This window comes from Gastrolobium bilobum, unplaced genomic scaffold (genome assembly GCF_033153095.1).
Source record: "Gastrolobium bilobum isolate Gb01-03AN ecotype WA unplaced genomic scaffold, APGP_CSIRO_Gbil_v1 utg4610, whole genome shotgun sequence".
NCBI classification, from domain to species: domain Eukaryota; kingdom Viridiplantae; phylum Streptophyta; class Magnoliopsida; order Fabales; family Fabaceae; genus Gastrolobium; species Gastrolobium bilobum.
This window is the reverse complement of record NW_026896635.1, coordinates 59068-81505: the sequence shown is the minus strand read 5'-3', so window position 1 is coordinate 81505 and position 22438 is coordinate 59068. Positions and strand designations below refer to the sequence as shown.

General features: G+C 37.7%; 3 protein-coding genes across 7 annotated transcripts in view; 1 reads left to right on the top strand and 2 right to left on the bottom strand.

Annotated features, from left to right (window-relative positions):
- The first annotated feature begins 363 nt into the window (after nucleotides 1-363).
- On the top strand, nucleotides 364-3072 carry LOC133301175 (uncharacterized). The gene is made up of 6 exons (XM_061500798.1): nucleotides 364-703; nucleotides 841-882; nucleotides 1618-1733; nucleotides 1982-2087; nucleotides 2216-2269; nucleotides 2770-3072. Exons 1-6 carry the CDS (start codon nucleotides 473-475, stop codon nucleotides 2926-2928), a joined length of 708 nt encoding a protein of 235 aa, XP_061356782.1. The 5' UTR covers nucleotides 364-472; the 3' UTR covers nucleotides 2929-3072.
- A 5989-nt stretch (nucleotides 3073-9061) lies between these two features.
- On the bottom strand, nucleotides 9062-10446 carry LOC133301177 (uncharacterized). Its single transcript, XM_061500800.1, has one exon. The coding sequence runs from the start codon at nucleotides 10415-10417 to the stop codon at nucleotides 9605-9607; it is 813 nt and encodes a 270-aa protein (XP_061356784.1). The 5' UTR covers nucleotides 10418-10446; the 3' UTR covers nucleotides 9062-9604.
- Nucleotides 10447-11247: 801 nt separating this feature from the next.
- The window catches only part of LOC133301166 (kinesin-like protein KIN-14B), a 63154-nt gene continuing 51963 nt past the window's right edge, over nucleotides 11248-22438 (bottom strand). For 2 of the 5 annotated variants that reach the window (XM_061500787.1, XM_061500789.1), the window contains exons 20-23: nucleotides 17717-17815; nucleotides 12510-12650; nucleotides 12259-12420; nucleotides 11249-12019 (exon numbers count right to left, since the gene is read on the bottom strand). In XM_061500787.1, coding sequence (XP_061356771.1) covers nucleotides 11564-12019; nucleotides 12259-12420; nucleotides 12510-12650; nucleotides 17717-17815 — 858 coding nt within the window. In that variant the 3' untranslated portion in view covers nucleotides 11249-11563. Of the gene's footprint in view, nucleotides 12020-12258; nucleotides 12421-12509; nucleotides 12651-17716; nucleotides 17816-22438 lie in introns of those variants that run through there. The other 3 variants (XM_061500788.1, XM_061500791.1, XR_009750148.1) reach the window with 3 other exon arrangements.

Below are 22438 nucleotides of genomic sequence, written 5' to 3'. Positions count from 1 at the left end.
GACACACAAAGAGCTGGTGAGAAATTTTCATACCAAAACGCGGCGTTTAATTTAAAATGACCCAGTGTGTGTCATTTAGATTGACACACACTTTCCCCATTATTTATAACACTCTTGTTATAATAAGAGCTTTATAAAATTATGTTTGAATAAATTTGTGATTATAAGAAGAATAGAAGCTAAATCTAATAGCTTCCCATAATTTGTAAACAAAAATGTTTTTTTTTTATCAAACAATTGAGTTTTGATTCCCGTAATAAAGAAAAAGAAGAAATGTTTACCAAAAAAAGAAAAAAGAAAAAGAAGAAAAAGTAATAAAAAACAAAAACAAAAACAAAAGAAAAAGAAAAAAACGATGAAGATTGAAGAAAGGGGAGGACAATGGTAAGGTACGAGAAAGAGAAGCCCTTGGTATCCAACGTTTAATTAATTTTACATTAATATTTCCGAAGGAGATCTTCTTGACAGATAAATGCCTGTGGCTGTAACGATACCCGGTTATCAACACCGCATCTACGCTTCACTCTTCACCATCGCCAAGGCCAAGAAAACCACCATGGCCAGCACCAGCACCAGCAATTCGGGTGCATTCACTACAATCCAAGAGAGAGTCACCTTCGAAAAAGAGATCAAGAAATCCAAGTTCATCGCCATTGCTGGCCCCATCTCTGATGAGAAATCCGCTATGTCTTTCCTTTCTCAGGTTCATTCTCCCTTTCTTCTGCTATCCCTTTAGTTTCAACTACTTCATTGTTGTTATTCTTAGTTTTATTTTTTTATTTTTTTTTTATTTTTGCATAAAGAATAATTGATTAAATTTTTCACTTTGTTGATTATTAGGTCCGGGATCCACGTGCTACCCACAATTGCTGGGCTTATAAGGTACCATAAAGGCTTATTTTTTTACTTCCATGAAACACAATGATTGCTTGTATTTCCTGTGCGTGTATATATTTATATATATTTGTTCTAAGAAAATCTAGTTAGTATTATTGCTTTCTATATGAATGTTTTCTCTCAAAAAGGAAAGGGTATGAGTAGGACAGAATTAAATGCCTCAGTTGAGTACTGCTTTCTGGTCCCTTGAGGTTTCAGCTCTCAATGCGGTAATTGTAGTTTAATTGCCTTAGCCTAAGGGTGGCTGATTATGCCTCTTTCATTTGCCTTTTAAATTGTTGCTTCACTAGCTAGTTTCTTTACAAATTAGATGTGTTGATCGGAACATTGAAGAGGTACATAGCATAAGTAAAGGTAGAAAATATTATACTGCATAATGCATATAAGGGTTGCGCAAAATAACCAAACCGAATTGAACCGAGCCGAATCACATTTTTCTAAACTTGTTTTGAGATCCGAACTGGTTTATAAAACCAGTTTAAAAATCATACCAAACCAAAAGAATGGTTTGGAATATCGGTTCGAAACCGGTTTGCAATTGGGTCGGAACCAATTTGCATATCCGAATCGGTTTTGAAATATAAACTTATTCTAAAACAAACCTGTTTTGAACCGGTTCGGAAAAAATGAAAAAACGTTCGGGTCAACCTATGCCCACAGTTGCTATTCGTGTACACTTTACTATCTTTTGTTCATCAGTTTTTCCGTCTTGTGTAACAGGTGGGGGATCAATACCGGTCCAATGATGATAGTGAACCTTCAGGTACTGCTGGGAAACCAATACATTCTGCTATTGCTTCTTCAGGAATAGATAGAGTAATGGTGGTTGTGATCAGGTCAATGCTTCCACAACCTTATTTTGATTTTTCACATATGTTTGTTGATTAATCGTATACTTTGAATTAATGGATTCTGTTGGATGGCATGAGTTTACTGTCCTCTTTTTTTTTTCCCTTGACAAAATCCTTGACTAACCACAGCGTGTGCACGTGCTTGTGGATTGTCTTTTACATAAACCCGTGTTATGTGAATTAAGCATTAAGCTGTTCTGTTTTGGTGTTGGATGATATATATTAAATTTCAGGTATTTTGGAGGTATCAAATTAGGCACCGGGGGATTGGTTAGAGCTTATGGAGGAGTTGCATCCGAATGCCTGAGGAATGCGCCAACTTGCCTTGTGAAAACAAAGGTAGTTATTTTCTTAGCCTGTAGTGCATCTTTAGTTCTTGCTATACCAAGCATTTAACTTTCTTAAAAGTTTTGGAACTCATTATGCTTATGGTGTGACATTTTTGAATAATTTTATGAAAAATGTAGGTGCCAATGGGTGTAGAGGTCCCTTTTGACCTACTTGGAGTTTTCCACCATCAGGTTAGTTCTTGCAGATGTATATCGATGGCTCACTGATTAGGAATATGCTTCTTTTTGTCTGACTCGGGTAGGATAATGAAAAAAACTGATGAGAAGGACAAGATTTTCTGAAAAAGTTGTTTGGAGTGTACGTGTACATCAGTTTTGAGCAGCATATCTTGATTTCTTTTTATTCATCCCTTGTTTTCTGTCTATCATTTCTGGACTGCATAATTAACTTATACTTATCAGAGAACAGCCTCTTTGCAATATTTTCGCTAGTTGGGGGAAGTGGTTTTTTGTTTATACAATCTAGCTTCTGGTCCTTGTGCAAATGGTAGTTTAAGATGGTGAGGATGAGCGTAACTGTGTAAACATTGGCTATATATGCATAAATCAAAGCTGTACCGTCATAATTACCACTCTATTATGTTGCTTTAATTGTAAGAACTATTCCGTTAATGTGTTTTAAATGTATCCGCATCTTATGCCTCATTGCTCATTATTCATGTCATTTTCAGCTGCAGTCTTTTCACGTCGAAGACATCAAGCAGGATTATGATACCGGTAAAGATGGCATATCAATGGTTACTTTTAAAGTTGATTTTGACCAAGCTGAGAAATTGGAGGATGCACTGAAAACCAATTGTAGCCGAGAATTGAAATTTTATAAGCGTTGAGACTTATACTGGATTTTGAATATATTTTTTTTGTTATGCATGATGGATAAAATGAACTGGACATGTACAGGCTCGGTATATAAAATTTTGGCTCCAAGTACATTAATGCTGGTAATGGGACTAATATGCAGATATGAAACATATATGGTTTACTTAACAATTTTGTTAGAGATATATAAAACTATTAATGTAGTTTCTCTTACTAACTTAAGTTTTTGGGTTGAATTGGTTCTTTACATAGTATAAGAGCTTCGATGTCACATATTCGATTTTCATCGCTCCCCATTTTTTTTGTGAAATTTCTTAGCACCGTTAGGTTGGATCTGATGTATCATTTACCTTTTAAGCCCAATGGATTTTCTTGTGAAGGGATATGTTAGAAATATATAAAATCATTAATATAGCTTCACTCAATAGTTTAAATTTTTAGGTTGAATTGGTTCTTTACATATTTTAAAAAATATTTGTAGTTTTGTAATTATGATGCATAAATCAGTTGAAACTTTTACACTAGAAATATGTGGAAAGGAAGGCCAATATTTAACTAGATACTCAGTTTTGTATAGACAGTTGAATCCAAATTACAGGTGTCATAGGTAGAGAATTGTTTAAGCAGGACACATATCAACCACTGCATCCGAAAATCTGTCGTGGAAGCGTATGGCAAAAGAGAAAGAAAGACGGAGAGCCAAATTTTGTATAACTGAAATTATTCATAGAAAATCATAAAATCAAAGAAATTCTCTTCTAGTTTTATCCTGTGTTTTATGTTGATCAAGATTTGGTCAAGTTTGCCATAAAAAAAGTTTTAATCACTTATCTTTATGAAAGAATTCACCATAATTTAGTATGTCTATAACTCTACTATTAAGATATGCGCCTTTATAAAAAAGAAGAAGATATTCGCCTTTATGATTCCTAGACCCTTGTAACCAAGAACAGAAACATAAGGCTTGGGTATCAAGTTAAGCTGACAAACAATAAATCAGCAAATAAAATAAAAGAAGAAAATCAACAAGATGAGAAGCACAACCTCGAAGTTATTTACAAGTACTACATGTTCATCGATTTTCCCGCTAAAAACTCAAGTAGTTTTCTTCAAACAAGAAACAATTCATTTAGAGTAGGCACATATTACAATCAGTTGAATCGCAGTACAACGCATGCCTCTTTTCCTAACACAGATAAAGCACATAATCAACAACCACACTATTCAGTTCCTTTTTTAACCCCAAGAAGTGTAAAACACATTACCTCCCCACTGAGTGGTGCAAGAACAATCCAAACCAAACAAGTGCAAAAAAAAAAAAACAAAAAACAAAAAACTTCTCTCCTTTCCAAATTCTACCGCTCTACAAGATTTCTCAATCTTTTGCTACGTCCAAAACCAAAGTCACCGTTGGAATCAGTAAACCCTTTCCTTTTCACCCTATTAGCCAGAGTTTTTATCTTGGTCCTTTTTTTTCCTTTGCCCCCAAGTTGTGTGATACCACCTCCTCACACGAATAACGTGGTTCACCCCAGAGTACCTCAGAGGGGATAGCAATAGTATTTCTCCTTTCCCTCCACCGGCAGCTCCCCAACCGCACTCTGAAACTTCCTTCGTCAATTACTGCACTGGAAACTGCAATCCTTGTATTTTCTCGCAAACTCATGTCATGACAATACTACTAGTAAGGGCACATTATAAAAAATGACGCTCAACCTTGAGTACATGGCTCTGGCAGCTACAGCGAATGAAGTGGGTCAACCTCTTTTTGGCTTCGGCCAAAGACTTTTTATCGCTGGTCGAGCTTTCTACAAAAAAAAAAAAGCCATGCAAGAACATATTCTCTTAAATAAGCTTCTTCCCTGGGCATTCGCTCCCCCCATCGTAAATGGTTGAGGTCGAAATGAACTTGGTTCTTTCTATTCAATAAGTATTGCATGACCGAATAATTCAAGGAGGGGCGCACTGCACCATCATCGTCTCACAATTGAATAAGGCTCTCCTCGTTTGGTTGGAGAGCACAAATCAGGTCTCCCAAGTCTCATTAGGGCCTTCTTGATAAGGAAAAACTTGTTCTTATTAGAGTCACACGACCATCTTAAACAGCAGCTGCACGAGGTAGCAGTTTGCAATGTTGCCGAGGCAAAGCTGTAGGATAGCATCAATCGAGTTTGTCTCCGTTCCTGACTCGTGTTTTTCTGGTTAGTGTAACAGAAAATGTGACACTGGGTTTCTGCTAATTGTAGAGAGTGAATTTTGATTATATTTTTCTTAGGCATTGTAGATAAACAGGATTAAGTATATAAAATATTGCATCTTAAGTACATTCTTTAAGTATCTTTGTCTTGCTAATAGGATTAATATGCAGATATGAAATCTACCTGATTTTTTTTTTATTATTTTGTATTTATGTGATATAACTTGTAATTTCAGTAGAAATTTTTACAAATTTATATGTATATAGAGAATGGATTTGCTCTGTAAAGTTAGTATAGTGACATAAATGAATCCTTTTATTTCACATAGTTAGTAACTGTTTTTATTGTCATCCTTCTTTCCTTATTGTCCTGAAAGTAATGAATCGTAGTAGTTTCTTTCATATTAATGCAGTACCAGCAGTAAGGGCACATTGTCTAAAAACGACATCCCATCCTAGTTCAGCGCGAACATAGATCTCACTATCAGTCTCACCTTAATGGGTCAGAAAGCACATCCGACAGATACTCATTAAGGCCTCTTATACAAGAGAAACTTATTCTTATCGAGGTCTAAGAAGTGCATAGGCAGTTCACCACAGCTGAGCCTGGGAATGGAGTATCAATTGAGTTGGTTCTTGTTGAGGCGATCCTTTACTGCGTCTAGAACGTCAACTATTGCTAGGATTTGGTCCACTTGAGCAAACATATTTTGGTGAATCTTGGAACCCCGTGGATGAACTCGCGGCAAGCAATGAGATCACGGCACTAAAGCAACTTAGCACATGAATGGAGAACATGATCCGATCCAGATTCCAAGATGCCTCTAGTTATGTTGTCTGTCCCACTTTTCATTCTCAAGTTAGAGTATAGAGTGTGATGTTGACTATATATATAAATCAGTGGAGTGAACTTCAAATTTAACAAAGGAAGCATTGCTTTCTATGATATCAAAACATGAGAATGGATATTATGCTTACTCTAGCTATTCCTTTTCAATATTGTTAGATCAAAATCTCAATTAATTTTCATCCTTTCTTTCTCCTCTTAAAATTCTGATCTAACAGTATTAAAGATGAGTAGGTAAAGCAAGCATAAAACAAGATAGGCTAGTATTTAGATTTATAAATATTATTCAAGGTACTGGGTTTATTAATTTATGAGAAAATTTAATAAAATTGATAAATTAAGAATTTTTTTTATAGTTTTTGATAGTAATGTCTTGAGCACTGAATTCGCAGATATGAAATCTATCTGGTTTACATAATGATTTTAAAAAAAAAAATTGTAATCTTATATTTATGTTGCAAAATTTCTATAGAAATTTTTACACATCTATATTTGTTTTGTGGAGTTACATGTTTAACGGCATAACTCTAATACCTCATGTCAAATTCATAAGAATTAAGAAATGACAGACATGTAACAGATTACTGAAATAACTCACAGAAGAAAGAAAAAAATATCCAGCTGAAACAAATACAGGATGAGTACAAAACGGATGTTTTAAGAAGATAAAACCATCAAATAAAGAGGGAAGATTTAAACTCCAAAGATGTTATATGACCCGTTTAAGTTTGAAGAAAGCAGTGACAGATAATGAAAAGATGTTCTTAGATTAGATCTGAAGAAAACCATAAATTTTCTCAACAAAGAGACACAACAACCGAGTCCAGTTATAGAGAAAAGAGTTAGCAAACATAAAAGCCCGTCAGTACTATTAAATAGAAAAAAAGACAATCAGCTTATTCAAAACTGATAAAAACCAGAATAATAAATGCACCAACACTACTTATCAATGCCTTTGTTTCAGCATTAATATATACCGTGATATATCTTTATGGGTGGTACTCACGCGAAATATGTGGAAAGGAAAGCCTCATGCGAAATATGTTGAAAGGAAAGCCTCATGCGAAATATGTGGAAAGGAAAGCCAATATTTATTTAAATACTCAGTTTTATATCTGACAGTTGAATCCATATTACAGGTGTCAGCCAGCCTATAATCCACCTTCGATAGAAAAGAGAAAATCAGAGAAAGAGAATTCTCTAAGCAAGACACATATCACCCCATGCATCACAGAAACTGTCCAAGCTATGGGAAAAAAAGATGGAGAGCCAAATTTTGTGCAACTGAATTATTCATAAAACATCATAAAATCAAAGAAATCCTCTTCCTCAAGTTTTATAGTCTGTTTTAAGCTGAACCAGATTTAGTCAAGTCTGTCATGAAAATTTTAGTCAATCATCTTGATGAAGGTCAAGCTTGTGATAAAAAAATTTAGTCTATTATCTTGACGAAAGAATTTGGCATAGTCAATGGCGGAGCCATAAACTTTTAGAGGGGCCAAATTATGATGGAGATTTTGTTCCTTGGGCAGACTAACACTCCTCCAAAAGTGTAATGGAATTGACCAAGTCCAGAAAATATGTTCCCCAATCTCACACACTTCAGTTTTATGGCACATCCTACACACTACTTCAACTAACCCTTGGACTGCTGAGATGAAAAAGGCTATTGTAGTTCCAGAACAATTCTCAACAATGAACTTTTTTTCCATATTATTGAAGCTCCAAGGAACAGGGGAAAACACAATAGTGAGTTCAAAGTTCTGATAAATAGAAGCTAGACATAATTTATCACTGTTAAGTAGATGAGAGAAACTTAAAAAGCAGAATGAAGGTACAACAAAATAAATCTCAGCAAATCCACTTTAACCCATAACGGTAGCTGTAGAGCTTCATATATTTATCTCTTTTTAACACTTTCTTCAACAAAGAATCATGAACTCGGGCAATGTAAAAGCCATATCTCCGATCAGTTTTCGTGATATTATCATTTTTTAAAACAAACTAAAAAAAATTATGAGCATATCACTCAAATTAATGCACTGGATTTCACAAACAAGCTCAATAGTCTTGAAATTGGGAAAAGGGAAAGAAGGATGAGGCAAAGTACTGAGAATTGAGAATATCATTAACAAATATAATGTTAAGTTTCAAACAAATAATCTATGATTTATATATACAAGCAATCATTCAACCAATAATTATCATCTTAGCAAAAGTAAATAGCTTCGACAAGAAGCATTAATGATTTGGAACAATAGAAACTGAAGAATTGGAAAGCTAAACATCCGTGATTTACAGTACACCATCCAATGCAAGCCCAAACTGCTCCCAAAAGAATGACAGAACCCGAGGTCAGAGCAAAGAAAATACTAAGCAAAATATACTTCCAAAAAACACCAAAGATGAGGGGTAGAACAGAAGACACCAATCAGCACCCGCAGCAACATGGAAAAGCTTCAAACCAAGTTTGTGAAAAGATTGGGGATACCTTGGTTTTTGAAATTGAGTAGCATTATGTTTGAAGCCATTACCCACTCTTCTCAACTCACCATAGTAATGAGAAACAGGAGCTTGTCTCAGAGCAACAACCTACTCAGCCATAGTACTAGTCTTTGAAATTTCAAGGGGGGCTACCCAGCAACCAAGAATAGAAACATAGCGCTTGGGCATCAAGCTAAACTGATAAACAATAATCCCAGCAAACTGAATAAAAGAAGAATATCCACAAGATGAGAAGCATAGCCTCTGAGTTATTCACACGTGCAACATATTCATATATTATCCTTGTCTTGCTTCCCAAATAAAAAAAGACCATCATACAGAAACTAAGAAACAAATCACTGTCTCTCGCTCCTCAGCCGAAGCTGAGTATAGGTCCATGGCCACTACAACTGCAGAATTATGGCTTAAATCAGTTTTAGCTTCTCTTGGTATTTCTCATCCTCAACCTGTGATTGTGAAGCTCTATTGTGATAACCAAACTGCTCTCCACATTGCAGCCAATACACATTGAACTCGATTGTCATTTTATAAGGGATCATATTGTCAATCGCACTGTCACCCCTGAGTATGTTCGTTCAACTCTTCTTTTGGCTGATATATTTAAAGGCTTTAAGCTAAAGGACCATTTGACAGCATTGGGGAGTGTTAGAACATAAGGTGGCTTAGTTATGACTGTTACGGCTGTTGCATAAATAGATAAATGGATAAAGCTCAGTTTAAATATATTTGAATGTACAGGGTATCTTATCAGTTAGTTGCTCTATTGTTTGTTACAAACAGCAATGTAAACGATCTTATCTTGTAACCAAAGTCGTCTATATTAGACGTGCATCAGTAATGTAAACGATCACCAGTATTTGATATAAATTCTATTATAAAACAAAAGCAATTCATTAAAGAGTATGAACAGAATACAATCAGTTGGGCGCATTGCAAAAACTATATAATACAAGCAATGCATGCCTCCTTCCCTAACAGATAAAACACACAGTCGACAACTCCACCATAAAGTTCCGTTTTTTCCAACACTTGTGAGAAAACTAGCCAATAATTCCCGTGTACACTACCTCCATAGTGGTGGAAGAACTATCAAAACCAAAAAAGTGCCAAAAAGTTCTCACCTTTCCAAGTTCCATTACTACCAAACCCTATCTCCATTTTCTTCTGCATCCAAGTCAGAGTCACTATTGGGATCAATAAACCCTTTCATTCTCACCCTGTTAGCCACTGTTTTTATCCTCATCTTTTTTTTTCCATTGCCCTGGAAGTTGTGATCCCCCATAGGGTACCTCAAAGGCAAACTCAAGTGATAGCAATAGTACTGGTCCTTCCCCTCCACTATAGTTTCCGGTGCCGGAGGCTTCACCGCCACACCATGAAATGTCCTCTTACAATTAGTGCACCGGAGAGAGCAATCTTCGTATTTTCTCTCATACTCATGCAAGTACCAGCAGTAAGGGCACATTGTCCAAAACGACATCTCACTCTGGTTCAGAGCATCTCCGTTGGAGGGACATTGCACAGGCTGCTGTGAGGTGCCACTGCCGCCACGGACATCAAGGATGTGACGCTCTCGCCTTACTGGGTCGGAGAGCACGAACCAGGCCTCACGGACGCGCATTTGGGCCTCTTCCGCAAAGGGAAATTTGTTCTTGTTGGGGTCCAAGAGGCGCACTAGCGTCTTGAACTGCAGACGTGCAAGGTAGCGGTGATTCGCCGGATCGCCAGGGGTGAGTTTCAGAATGGAATACCAGTTGAGTTGGTTCTTGTTGAGGCGGTGCTCCGCTGCACCGAGAACGTCCACAATTGCTAGGATTTGGTCCACTTGAGCAGAGATATTCGGGTCGGATCTTGGGACCCGGTGAACTAACTCACGGCAAGAAGTGAAATCACGGCGAGAAAGTAACGCCACGCATGAACGTAGGACATAATCCGACCCCGTTTCCGACATGCTTCTGGTGATGTTGTCTCCCCCTTTCCGGTCTGAACTTATTCAAGTTAGTGTCTGAGTCTCGAGTTACAGCATACAGAGGGTTTTTTTATACAAAGAAAATCTCAATGACAAATAATTTGTCAAAAGAATTAAATTAGTTAAATGTTTGAAATTTTGTATTGCATAGGCTAAACAGGTCTAATAAAATGTGATATTTTATGGATTATCTCATGTAACAATTTTCTTACACATAAAAAAAAATTAAGTCTCACCACTCTTTTTTCTGTCTTTTCTGAGTCCCATTATACTTTTATTTTTACAATATGAGGTAACTTTTTTCCAACAACATAAAAAAAATATATCTCATGTTTTATATATATATATATATATATATATATATATATATATATATATATATATATATATATATATATAAAAGAATTTTGTATTGCATAGGCTAAACAGTATCACAAGTATTTTGATTCAATCATTGATTTTTTTTATTTTCTTTCCTAATTTTTCTTATATTATTGACATTACTTTGATTACATTAATTTAGAAATTGATATTAAATTCGTCATGTTAAAATAATAATTAATAACATAAATAATTCAAAATTATCTGACATTCCTTCGAAATTTGTATAAATTCTAATTCATCAAATTTATTGTTTTTGATTGTTTCTAACTGAACAATCCTCTATTTGCAATAAAATTTTGATTGGGCAAAGCTGAATATGATTACATAGAGAGTGGATGAAAAATATGAGAATTTGATTAAAGATAATAGGATTAGACAATGACTTTGTCTTCAATATTTAAAAAAGGGGATTTATCAATCGATTCGGGTGCTGCAACTTGTTCACCTGTTTGAACTCAACCAGCAAACGTGTTTGAAAATTAACTAGCCTGAATCAAGCTATTTTGATTTACTGACAAGGCAAAACTGTAGGAAAAGTTACTAAAATAATTACTAAATACAATAAGCGCAAGCAGAGTAACGATTACATAGTACATACGGAGATTTTTCCTCCCCAAAAAAAAGCAAAACCAACAGATATGTAATATCAGAATCACTTAACCCAACTCCCAAAAAGCATTAGCAGTTTAGCAATGCACAGCAAACTCTAGGCATATGAGTTAATAACCATCTAGCCTTCAAACATCAAGTTCTCACATCTTTGAGTACACCCCTTTTTTCGAGCTCACTGACCAATTCTTTAAGGGATGGAACCTTCGTAGCCAAGGTCCTATATAATCTAGAATACCGTGCGCGAGTGCCATCTGCAGTCCTTGCTAGGGAAAGCAAGCTTAGAGCCTCAGGTAGTTCGGAAAATACTTGTTTCATTTCCTCCAAGCTCAAATTTTCCAAAACGGAGGGTCTAGGGGCAATCCTCACAATTTCACCACCTTTAGGTTCCTGAACTCGAGCATCAGCTTTAATAACTAATTCTGAATTAGAGCTTGCTCCACATTTTATTATAAATGGTAAGGCAGAGCCTGTATTAAATTGGAGTACATTCCACTGTGTGACCTCAATTTCGGATCCAGAGCCCAGATCCATTGATGGTCTGCCAATATGTAATAGATCCTGAATGTGGTCATCTTCTTCAGCAATTGACTGTATCATAACAGAATAGAGGATTCAGGCATCAGGAAGAACATCAATCCATTTGTTTTCATCAGTTCATTCCTTAGTATTTTAGCTCAGCTGTAGTCCCAAGCAGCAGAGCAAACACTTTATTTTGTTTCATTTCAGTATTGATGGTCATTTATAAAGTGTTATCAACTCATACACCAATTGAAAGGAGGATAAGATGATTACCCTAAAAAGGTATACAACAGAAACACTTTGCATACCTCAACCACGTGGCAAGCATCTGCAATGTGCCTCTGAGCACATGGATGATCAATTTCAAGAAGTGAAGGCATCTGTTCTTTTAGCTCATCAAGTGAAGCAAGCGCTGTTCTTTTCTTACTTTTGCTAATGATGTTCACGGAAGAAAGTCTTGATGTTATATCCTGTTTAAATAATACTTTGAATTATTGATAATAAAACCAATCAGTACACTAACTTGGAAAATAGATTTGAACAATAAAATAATAATGACCTTGATTTGCTTTAATATGCCATCAAGTGAAATGAGAGATGCTAATCGTGCATCTTCAGCTGCTGTAGAAGGATTTTGAATAGGTGAACCACCATTTTCCAATGTCAATAAAGCTACATCACTTCTCATTTGTTGCAGAATCTGATCGTAAAACGTATGAAGAAATAAATTAACTAGGACTGAATTGATGAGCTATGGATTACGAACATAGACCAAAGAATACAAACTAATTAAATAAAATAGCCATCCATTCTCGAACATAGGTTATCAGATACAGAACTTCCACTCAAAAGAGGGAAGCTGTGACCATTTAATGAGAACTTCAGTTCTGCCCTTGGTGTCTTGCACCATTGAAGAACAGCCTCGGGTTCCACCTGAAGCTCCCAATCATCAGCAAGTATAGGAGGCAATGATTGCACAACAGTTGTTGGAGAGATGGCTTTTTGTTGAGATATATAGTCTCACATTGGTTGTATGTGCAACTAATGTGGAGTTTATAAGGTCTTGGGCACTCCCACCCTTTGAGCTAGCTTTTGAGGTGGTGTATCCCAAGGTTCTTTATATGGTATCAGAGCCTCGCCGCCCCCCACTTTCTCTTGTGGCGTTTCTTAGCACAGGTAAGCTGGGCCTGTTGCATTGTCCACTCTTCAAGCCCAATGGGCTCTCGTGTGAGGGGTCGTGTTGAGATATATAGTCCCACATTGGTTGTATGTGCAACTAATGTGGAGTTTATAAGGTCTTGGGCACTCCCACCCTTTGAGCTAGCTTTTGGGGTGATGTATCCCAAGGTTCTTTACACTTTTTTCAACAGAGACATGGAACACAAGATGAACTCTACACCCATAAGGTAATTCCGGTTTATATGCTGCAGGCCCAATTCTAGCCTTCTACACGGAGGCAGTCCCGTGGGAATGCGAAAGATATCCTCAAACTCAGCTACCAAACACTCAAGTTCCCTCCAAACCACTATTGGTTCATGTAGTTCATGTGAACTTCCTTGCGGGTCTATTAAACACCCCTGTCCCTGTTCAGATATAACCTTAATAGCTGAATGAAAAGATGCCAAGATTTTTTTACAAGTCAAAGAAAGGTCTCCTCTCAATACCACTTCTTGACCCGAAACATTAAACTTTAGAGTGAGCACATGGAAATCTGCTTTAATCTCCACCGAACTCCTTAACCATTCTAAGCCCAAAATAATATCAGCCCCACCTAAATAAAAAATGTACAGATCCTGTATAGTAGCTATACCTTGAATTTGGAGCTTAATCTGCTTACACACTCCTTGGTTGGATACTTTGTAAACATCACCCACTTCAACTATATATATTGCGGAGTGTCCTCCATCTTCAGCCTTAAGCGCTCAGCTATTGCTCCGCTCACAAAGTTGAGTTGCTCCACAATCCACTAATATAATGAGTTTCTCCCCTTGAACAATTCCCCACATCCGCATTGTTTGGAATATACATGGAGAGTTGAAGAGTTTTTCCACTGCCCTCATCTTGATTTTCCTCGCCCCTATCTTGATTTTCTTCCATTGCAACAGTTCTCTATTATGTTGCCTCTCCATTGCCACATTCGTCAACTAGCAACAAGCTTAGTTGAGAAACTTTACAACGATGGTTAGGGCTCTATAGTTCCTTGCACTTGAAGCATGCCCCTCTTCTCACCCTGTCCTGTAACTCCCTCCGCGTTAGTCTCCTTCCCTCAGCCCTAATGCCATTATTTCTAGAGCTTTCGGTCAAGTTAGGTTGTACAGGAATTGCATTGGCACGTGTATTAGTGCTGGGACGTGTGTAATTGCTGGAGCGTTGATAGAAACTCGCGTGTCTCCCACCTTTCCACCTTGACTTGAATAATTCATATGCCTTGCATCCAAGGTAAGTTGGGTGTTTCGACTGGGCTGCACACTCCTACCAAGTGATAAACCCTTAGTTTACCATGCTTTTATGCTAAATTCTACAAGAATTATATGGTAGATTGTATGGAATTCAAGGTGTTATATGATAAAATCATAAAGATTTGAAAATTAAGCTAATGTTTTGATATCTTGCATATTTTGAAGGTAAATCCACAAGATTTGGTGCTAAGAAGTGATCAAAGAATCATAACAAAAGATTTGAAGCTCAATCTGAACCAAAAGAAACCAATGCAAGCCCAGTCAGCCCAATCTGCAGGATCTTAAATAAAAACAGAAACAAATCAAGATTTGATTGGGAATTGATAGAGATTCGTGGGGAGATTTGATGAAGAATTAAAAGATATGGCTTCAAAGGTTATAAATAGGGAGCTTGGGGTCAATGGAATTCATTCATTCACACACACACCATGGGAAATACACAGAGACCTAAAGGAGGAATCCTGTTGCGGAGTGTTGGAGCACTGGGGAACCAAGTCAACATCACACCAATGGAGGCTTGGGGAACTATTTTCTTTCTTATTGCTTTTGAATTCAGTATGCTAGGCTAAGTTTTTCTATAGTTAGGGGTAGATGGAACCCAATTGAATCCTTATGTTTATGAATTAAATTGTCTCTGAATTCTTCTCTTTTTATAATTGAATAAATTTATCTGTCTTTAATGTTTTCTATGAGTTTGCTCCTTATAGATTGAATTAGGGGAATTGTATGACAATAGGGATGTTGGTGCATGAACCCTGATTTGATAAATTTATCACAATCCTTGTGATCTAGGGATAGACATAGGGCAATTGAACAATCTTTAAATTCTTGATCTTAATGCATGTTTTCTTGGGGAATAATCGGGGAAATAGAGTTCTTTCAAGATCACATAGATTTAGGGTAACAAGGAATTGAGCCCTAATTAACTTAGAAAGAATTGATTGGCATTATATTAAGAGCAGATTCTTGACAGTTTAATTCATAGCATATAGAGGAGATTGAGAGAAGTCGAAACCCTAACTACGCTTGTTTTTAATCTTTAAATCAATTGTTGAGATATAAAAAAACCACTAATGTAGCCTCACCCAACAGCTTAAGCTTTTGGGTTGAATTGGTTCTTTACATGATATCAGAGCCTCGTGTCCCGGGTTCGATCCTCGCCGTCCCCCACTTTCTTTCAAGTGGAATTTCTTTGTTCGCACAGGTAGGGTGGCCTGTGCATTGTCCACCCTTCAAGCCCAATGGGCTCTCGTGTGAGGGGGTGTGTTGAGATATATAAAAAACTATTAATGTAGCCTCACTCAACAGCTTAAGCTTTTGGGTTGAATTGGTTCTTTACATCAATCATCTTTCCAATTGCTTTTTAATTCTGAATTTTAATTTGCATGTTATTAATTGTTTTCTTTTCAATTTCAATTCTCTTAATCTCAATATTGATTGTCCAACTAAACCGCGATTAGCGAACTAGTGTTTGAAACCCAATCCTCGTGGGAACGATCTCGTACTTCGGTACACTTTTATTACTTAACGACCGGTGCACTTGCCGAGTCGCAACACCAAGCCCATTCCATCTTCCATTGGGCCCAACCCCAAATCCTCCACTTACCCAAGCCTGATTTCTTTTCTCCAAGAGTGTTGTCTCTTTCATGGGCTCTCCCAAGCTAGTAATGTCCTTCTGCAACAATTCTGTTCTCAGGATCTCACAAATCCCATGTAGCCAAATCTCACAAAGCATGTTCTCATCTATGTAATGCATCAGGCCGATGATATGCTCGAATTTCGCGCGATAATTGGCTACGCTCCCTGTTTGCTTCAAACTAGGGGTGACAAAACAGGTTATGACACGCGGGTTGACCTGCGATACGACACGAAAATTCGTGTTCGGATTGACGCACAAAAAAATTTGTGTCGTGTTCGTATTGGAAAAAATGACCCGCAAAAAATTCGTGTCATGTTGCATGTCGACCCTTATTTTTTTAATTATTTTTTACTATTTTTTTTTAGTTTTTTAATTATTTTTAATTTCAACCAATATTTGAAAATTTTTTGGTCAATTACCGTTTTAACCTCTATTTTGCGTGTTGTTCGTGTTGAAGATTTTGACACGAATAAAAATTTGTGTCGTGTTCGTGTTGATGTATTCGTGTCTTGTCAAATCCGTGTCGTGTCAATCCGTTTTGACACCCTACTTCAAACTCATCATCTCTTGGTAAAGGCTCCTCGTTGTTTCAAGCTAAAAGCGATCCATAACATCCGATCTAAAGTCTGCCCAAGATGCGTTTGGGTTATTCATATCCCAAACTTGAAACTAATTTAGAGCCAAACGATCCAGAACCACCATCACCGCATCGGCCATATCTCTATTTGCGATGTGATTCACTAGGAAGTATCTCTCAACCTTAGTGAGTCAAGAGTACATATCATCACCATTAAACCTAGGTATCTCCAATCGAACCTTAGATTCCATTGATCCTTGATTATCTCTACGAGAACACCCTCGTCTACGATGGTCTCTATGGTCATTACGCTCGGGGCTTCGACGGTTTTGCTGCAAAGCTGCAATATCTCGTCTAACCTCTGATTCGTGCTACGAAAATGTTCCTCCACATTCTCCTCATTTTTGCGAAAGTGTTCCTCCATGGCCTCCAAACGAGAATCCATGGTTCTCGTAACTACCATCCGAAGCTCCCAAGTTGTGATAGAACTGGATCGAATAACCAATTAACAGAGGAAAACAAGATATCTTTTGGCCCAAAAAAGGATCTGGATTTTCTATATATTTGAACAAGAAAAGAAATTGCAAAATTCAAATATAAGAACAATAAACAACACCAGAAAAAAAAAAGCTTAAGTTACAACACATTCGAGAGGTGCTGATGCTCTCCCAATTTCCAAATCCAATTCCATCCTAAATCTTTATTCCTCTTCTCCTCCCCTCATATACTAATAGTAACTAAATTTCTCAATCATCCTTTTCTCTCTCTCCTAATAGAATTGCTCTCCACATTAATAGAATTGCCTCCCACATCACCTTTTAGAATATTCTCTTCATTGTCATTCGTCGCTTTGTCTGAGTCAGCAGTAACTAATACTCCCCTAAGACGCGTCCTAGAATACGATTTTAGAGGTATTCTATTACACTATAATCAGGGGTTATATTAATATTTATAATAAAAACTTTATCTAGTAACCAATGCAATGACAAAAGCTTGAACTCATGTATGAATTCTAGATAAATGCAAAGATAAGTTTATATAACACATTTACAGGCATGCTTCAGAATTTACAGTTGAACAAAATAACGCACCTTTCTTCTTTTATGATTAACAGATTCTAGAGCTGAACGTAGTTTCGCCACTTGTGCAACATCTTCAGCCTCTTCAGTTGCCAAGGTACCAGCAATATCCTGATAATAAATTGTCAGAAAACAGAGGCCCAACACATTATCTAAGGAGTACACTATCACTATATCACACAAATGTAACTAGCCATGGATGGTAATGAAGATGGCAATTAGGAAACTTGAATGCAAGATTTCAAAATGCATGTAAAAAATTTGAGAAAATAATATTGTGAAATTCTAAGCAGCAAAGTTTTTTTGGGGATATATTGAAAGATGTAAAAAAAAAGGGTTTATTGTATTGATTCTATAGATTTATAAATAGGAGGATTTATACAAGTGAAAAATGAAAAAGATAGACAAGAATGACTCAGCAATGAGTCGTCAGTCCTATCTTATTGTTAGAAATAATATTAGTTTTATTATTAATAGTTTATTATTCTAGAAGGTTATTTGAGCTTAGCTCATTAGGTCATTTAATCTCTTTAAATAGAGAACTCTTGTACAGTTTTATACACAATAGAATACAATACATTCATACTTTCAAGTTGGTACCAGAGCTTGTGTTCTGGGAAACCCTGCTTCCGCATATCGTGTCGTGCATCATACTGGCAACCTTCCTTTCACACCTAACCCTTATTTAGTCACCAATTTTTTGTCCTCAACCTCGTATCGCCGGAAACCACCATAAAACCACCGTCCGCCACTGTTCACCGCCATCAGACACCTTTTCCGGCCAACCAACACGCGATCAGGAGCGGCTCAGGGAGGCGACCTTGTCTGTGCAAGCCGCGTGGTGATCGGAGCATCCACGCGCCGGTGGAAGTTTCCAGTGGCCGAGTCACTTTTCTGGCACGTGAGCCACCGTCCGGCCACCGTTCCAGGCCAGACCACCACCATCTTGCTCGCCTCCTCGTCCTCTTTCCAGATCTGGTCTCCGTTCGATGTGGGTCCCATCCGTTTGAAAGATATCAGTGAAAAACCCGTTGTTTGGACATCTTTTTGCTACGTTTTTGCGCAATTAGTTCTTTGCTATTTTCTTGTTATCTCCTTTATTTTTTGTGATGGAGAGCTCAAGTAAAGCGCTCGACATCATCTCCAGTACTACCTCATCCATTACATCGATGAAACTAACCGGATCTGTTACTTACAAGACCTGGTCTACCTTCGTTAAGATCTGATTTACAGGTCAGGGACACGGTAAACATCTCACGACAAAATCTGCTGATATTCCAAATGATCAGATTCATGAATGGGAAAAGATTGATGCTCAACTACTAAGTATCCTTTGGCAATCCATTGATCCGGCAGTTATAGACATTTTCATCCCCTTTGAGACCTGCTATGACGTATGGGAGGAAGCCAAAAATCTCTACACCAATGATATTCAGCAGCTTTATTCCATTGTTTCTCAGATAATGGACTTGCGCAAATCACCAGATGCTCGAATGGAGACTTATATTGGTAAGATTCGTTCTTTGATGCAGGAATTCTTAGCTATGTTACCTCATGTTACAGATGCCTCTGCGTACAAGAAGCAGGTGGAGCGCTTCTTTACGATCGTAACCCTTTCCGGACTTTCAGAGGAATTAGAAAGTGTTCGTGAAAATATTCTAACCAGTGCTGTGACTCCTAGCCTGTCACAAACTTTCCAGCGCCTTAGGAATCTCAAGGATATATCCGCAGCACCCACACATGTGCCAGCCACCGATTCAACTGCGTTTGTTTCTCGTGCCAATGATTCCAATTGGAATAGTGGACGCAGTCGCGGACGTGGCCTTGGATAGGGTGTCCGCGGACAGAGGCCTCATTGCAATTATTGTCAGAACCTTGGACATTATGAAGAATGTTGCTATAGGAAGTACCCTCACTTGAAGCCATCAATTGTCAACTTTGCTCAGACTGATGTTACATCACCTTCTACTGGATCAGTAACTCTTTCGAATGCTGACTATGAGGCATTTCTCAAGAAGGTTTTTTCTCAGTCTCTTCCTCAAGACACTGATAATCATGTTGCTTGTCTTTCTCAATCATCTCTTGGACCTTGGATAATAGACTCAGGTGCTACTAATCACCTTTGTGGTAATAAGGATATCTTTACTTCACTTTCTTATTCTAATAATCTACCTTCTGTTACTCTTGCTGATGGCACTAAGGTCCCTGCTCTTGGAATTGGGCAAGCCAACCCAACTCCCTTTTTGACTTTGACCTCTGTTTATTATATACCTGGCATTCTTTTCAATTTAATCTCTGTTAGCCAGCTGATTCATTCTCTTTCATGCACTATTACCTTCTCTAAACAAACTTTTTCTATGCAGGATCCGGGTACAGGGAAGACGATTGGAGCTGGCAATGAGTCACGAGGTCTCTACTATCTGACTACACCACCTTCTCCAGTGGCGTGCTCTCTCACAGAGTCTCCTGAATTAATCCACAGTCGTCTAGGTCATCCAAGTCTTCCTAAGCTTCAACATGTGGTTCCTTTTTTATCCAGTCTTAAGTCTTTAAACTGTCAGTCTTGTCAGCCAGGAAAGCATACTCACTCCTCCTTTGCTAATAAAGTCAATAAAAGAGCTGATGCTCCATTTTCTATTGTTCATTCTTGTAGAAAATTAGAATTCAAACATGTTTCCGTTTTTATTTCCTATTAATTAGGATTGATTATGATTGATTAGGATTGATTATGATTGATTAGGATTAATTGTGATTGATTAGAATTGATTGTGATTAGGATTGTGATAGGATTGATTAGTCATCGCTTAGTCATTCTTAGCGATTCTTTCGTGTATAAATACTCACTCATGTAATTTATTCAATATCAATATACAAAAACTTCTTTTCAATATGGTATCAGAGCGGGTTCGTTCCTACCCTAATTCAAATCTGAAATAACCATCCAAACACTTCCATCACCGTCAAACACCTCCTAAACACCGCCTTGAATCTGTCCAACACAGAAACCTAGTTTACTGATCTCCGATCAAAAAAGTGAGGTGACCATTCGACTCAGAAGGATCCGACGAGTCGACCGCCGCTGGACCCATCGCCGTCAGCCGCTGCACGCGCCACCACGCGCCGCCTTCCAGACGTTTTTTTTCCGTCGCGACTTGCACAGACCTTCTCGCCGGCTTCTCCCCTTCCTGTTCCAGAGGTCAGATCAAAAGTTTACAAAACTTGATTTTTCATCAACGGTCAACCCTTCTCTTTTTATTCATGGCTTCCTCAAAACACTCTTTTTATTACCACGAGCAACCTCCTAAGGCCACTAGTCATGTGGTCCAGCAAGGTACAACTTTCCATGTTGATAGTCAAAATCATTGGATCCTTGATTCTGGAGCCTCTGATCATATGACAGGTAATCTTGGCTTGTTTTGTTCATACACTCCATATTCTGAACCTTCTCGGGTCAAGATCGCCGATGGCAGTTTTTCCCAGATTGCGGGACACGGAACCATTAAACTTTCTGAGCTGATTACTTTGACATCAGTTCTTTATGTTCCTTCTCTGACTTGTAATCTCATTTCCATTAGCAAGCTCACCTCTGAGTTGCATTGCTTTGCTAAATTCTTTCCACATGGTTGTGTTTTTCAGGAACAGGACTCGGAGAGGATGATTGGCAGTGCTAGAGAGGATGGTGGACTTTACTACTTTGAGGAGGATGTGACTCATGAAGCTGTTTTCGTAGAAAAAAACTCTATGTTTCCTTTTGATTCATGTAATGATGTTATGTTGTGGCATCGTAGGCTAGGCCATCCAAATTTTATTTATCTTCAGAAGTTGTTGCCAAACTTATTTATTAATAAAAGTCCAAGTTTGTTTTCTTGTGATATTTGTCAACTTGTCAAGCATACTCGTGCTCATTATCCTTCTAAAGTTCACCATGACTCTTCCCCATTTTCCTTAATTCATAGCGACATATGGGGTCCAGCCCGTGTTAAAAATATTTCAGGTACTCGATGGTTCATTACCTTCATTGATGACCATTCTCGAGTTTGTTGGGTGTATCTTCTAAAGGATAAGTCCGATGCTGCATCCGTGTTTAAAAAATTTCATGCCATGGTTCAAACCCAATTCCAAGTTGCTATACAAATTCTTCGTACAGATAATGGCAAAGAGTATTTTAACTCTATTCTTGGAGAATATCTTTCCCAACATGGCATCCTTCACCAAAGCTCGTGTCCTGACACACCCCAACAAAACGGAGTTGCGGAAAGAAAAAACCGACATCTCCTTGAAGTTGCTCGGGCTCTTATGTTTACCACGAGTGTTCCTAAATATCTTTGGGGAGAGGCAGTTCTCACTGCCTCGTATCTGATAAATTGAATGCCATCTCGCATTCTGAAATTTCAGTCTCCTCTTTCTAGTCTTGTTCGTATCTTCCCTTCCTTCCGAGGTGTCTCCTCCTTACCTCTCAAGTTATTTGGTTGTGTTGTATTTGTCCATATTCCCTCCCATCAACGGTCTAAGCTTGATCCTAAGTCTCTCCAGTGTGTCTTTATTGGTTATTCTCCTACTCAACGTGGCTATAAGTGTTATTCACCCTCTCTTCGTAAGGTCTTTGTCTCTATGGATGTCACTTTTTCTGAGAATGACCCTTTCTTCCCCTCGACTTCTCTTCAGGGGGAGTCTATAGGAGTAGATGAAGATCAGTCATGGGAACCTATTAATGCCACAGTATTACCTCTACTT

Coding starts and splice junctions, on each gene's coding strand:
- LOC133301175 (XM_061500798.1), top strand. CDS start 473: ATGCCTGTGGCTGTAACGATACCCGGTTATCAACACCGCATCTACGCT. Junction 883..1,617: donor ACAATTGCTGGGCTTATAAG/GTACCATAAAGG, acceptor CTTGTGTAACAG/GTGGGGGATCAATACCGGTC. Junction 2,088..2,215: donor CTTGCCTTGTGAAAACAAAG/GTAGTTATTTTC, acceptor TGAAAAATGTAG/GTGCCAATGGGTGTAGAGGT.
- LOC133301177 (XM_061500800.1), bottom strand. CDS start 10,417: ATGTCGGAAACGGGGTCGGATTATGTCCTACGTTCATGCGTGGCGTTA.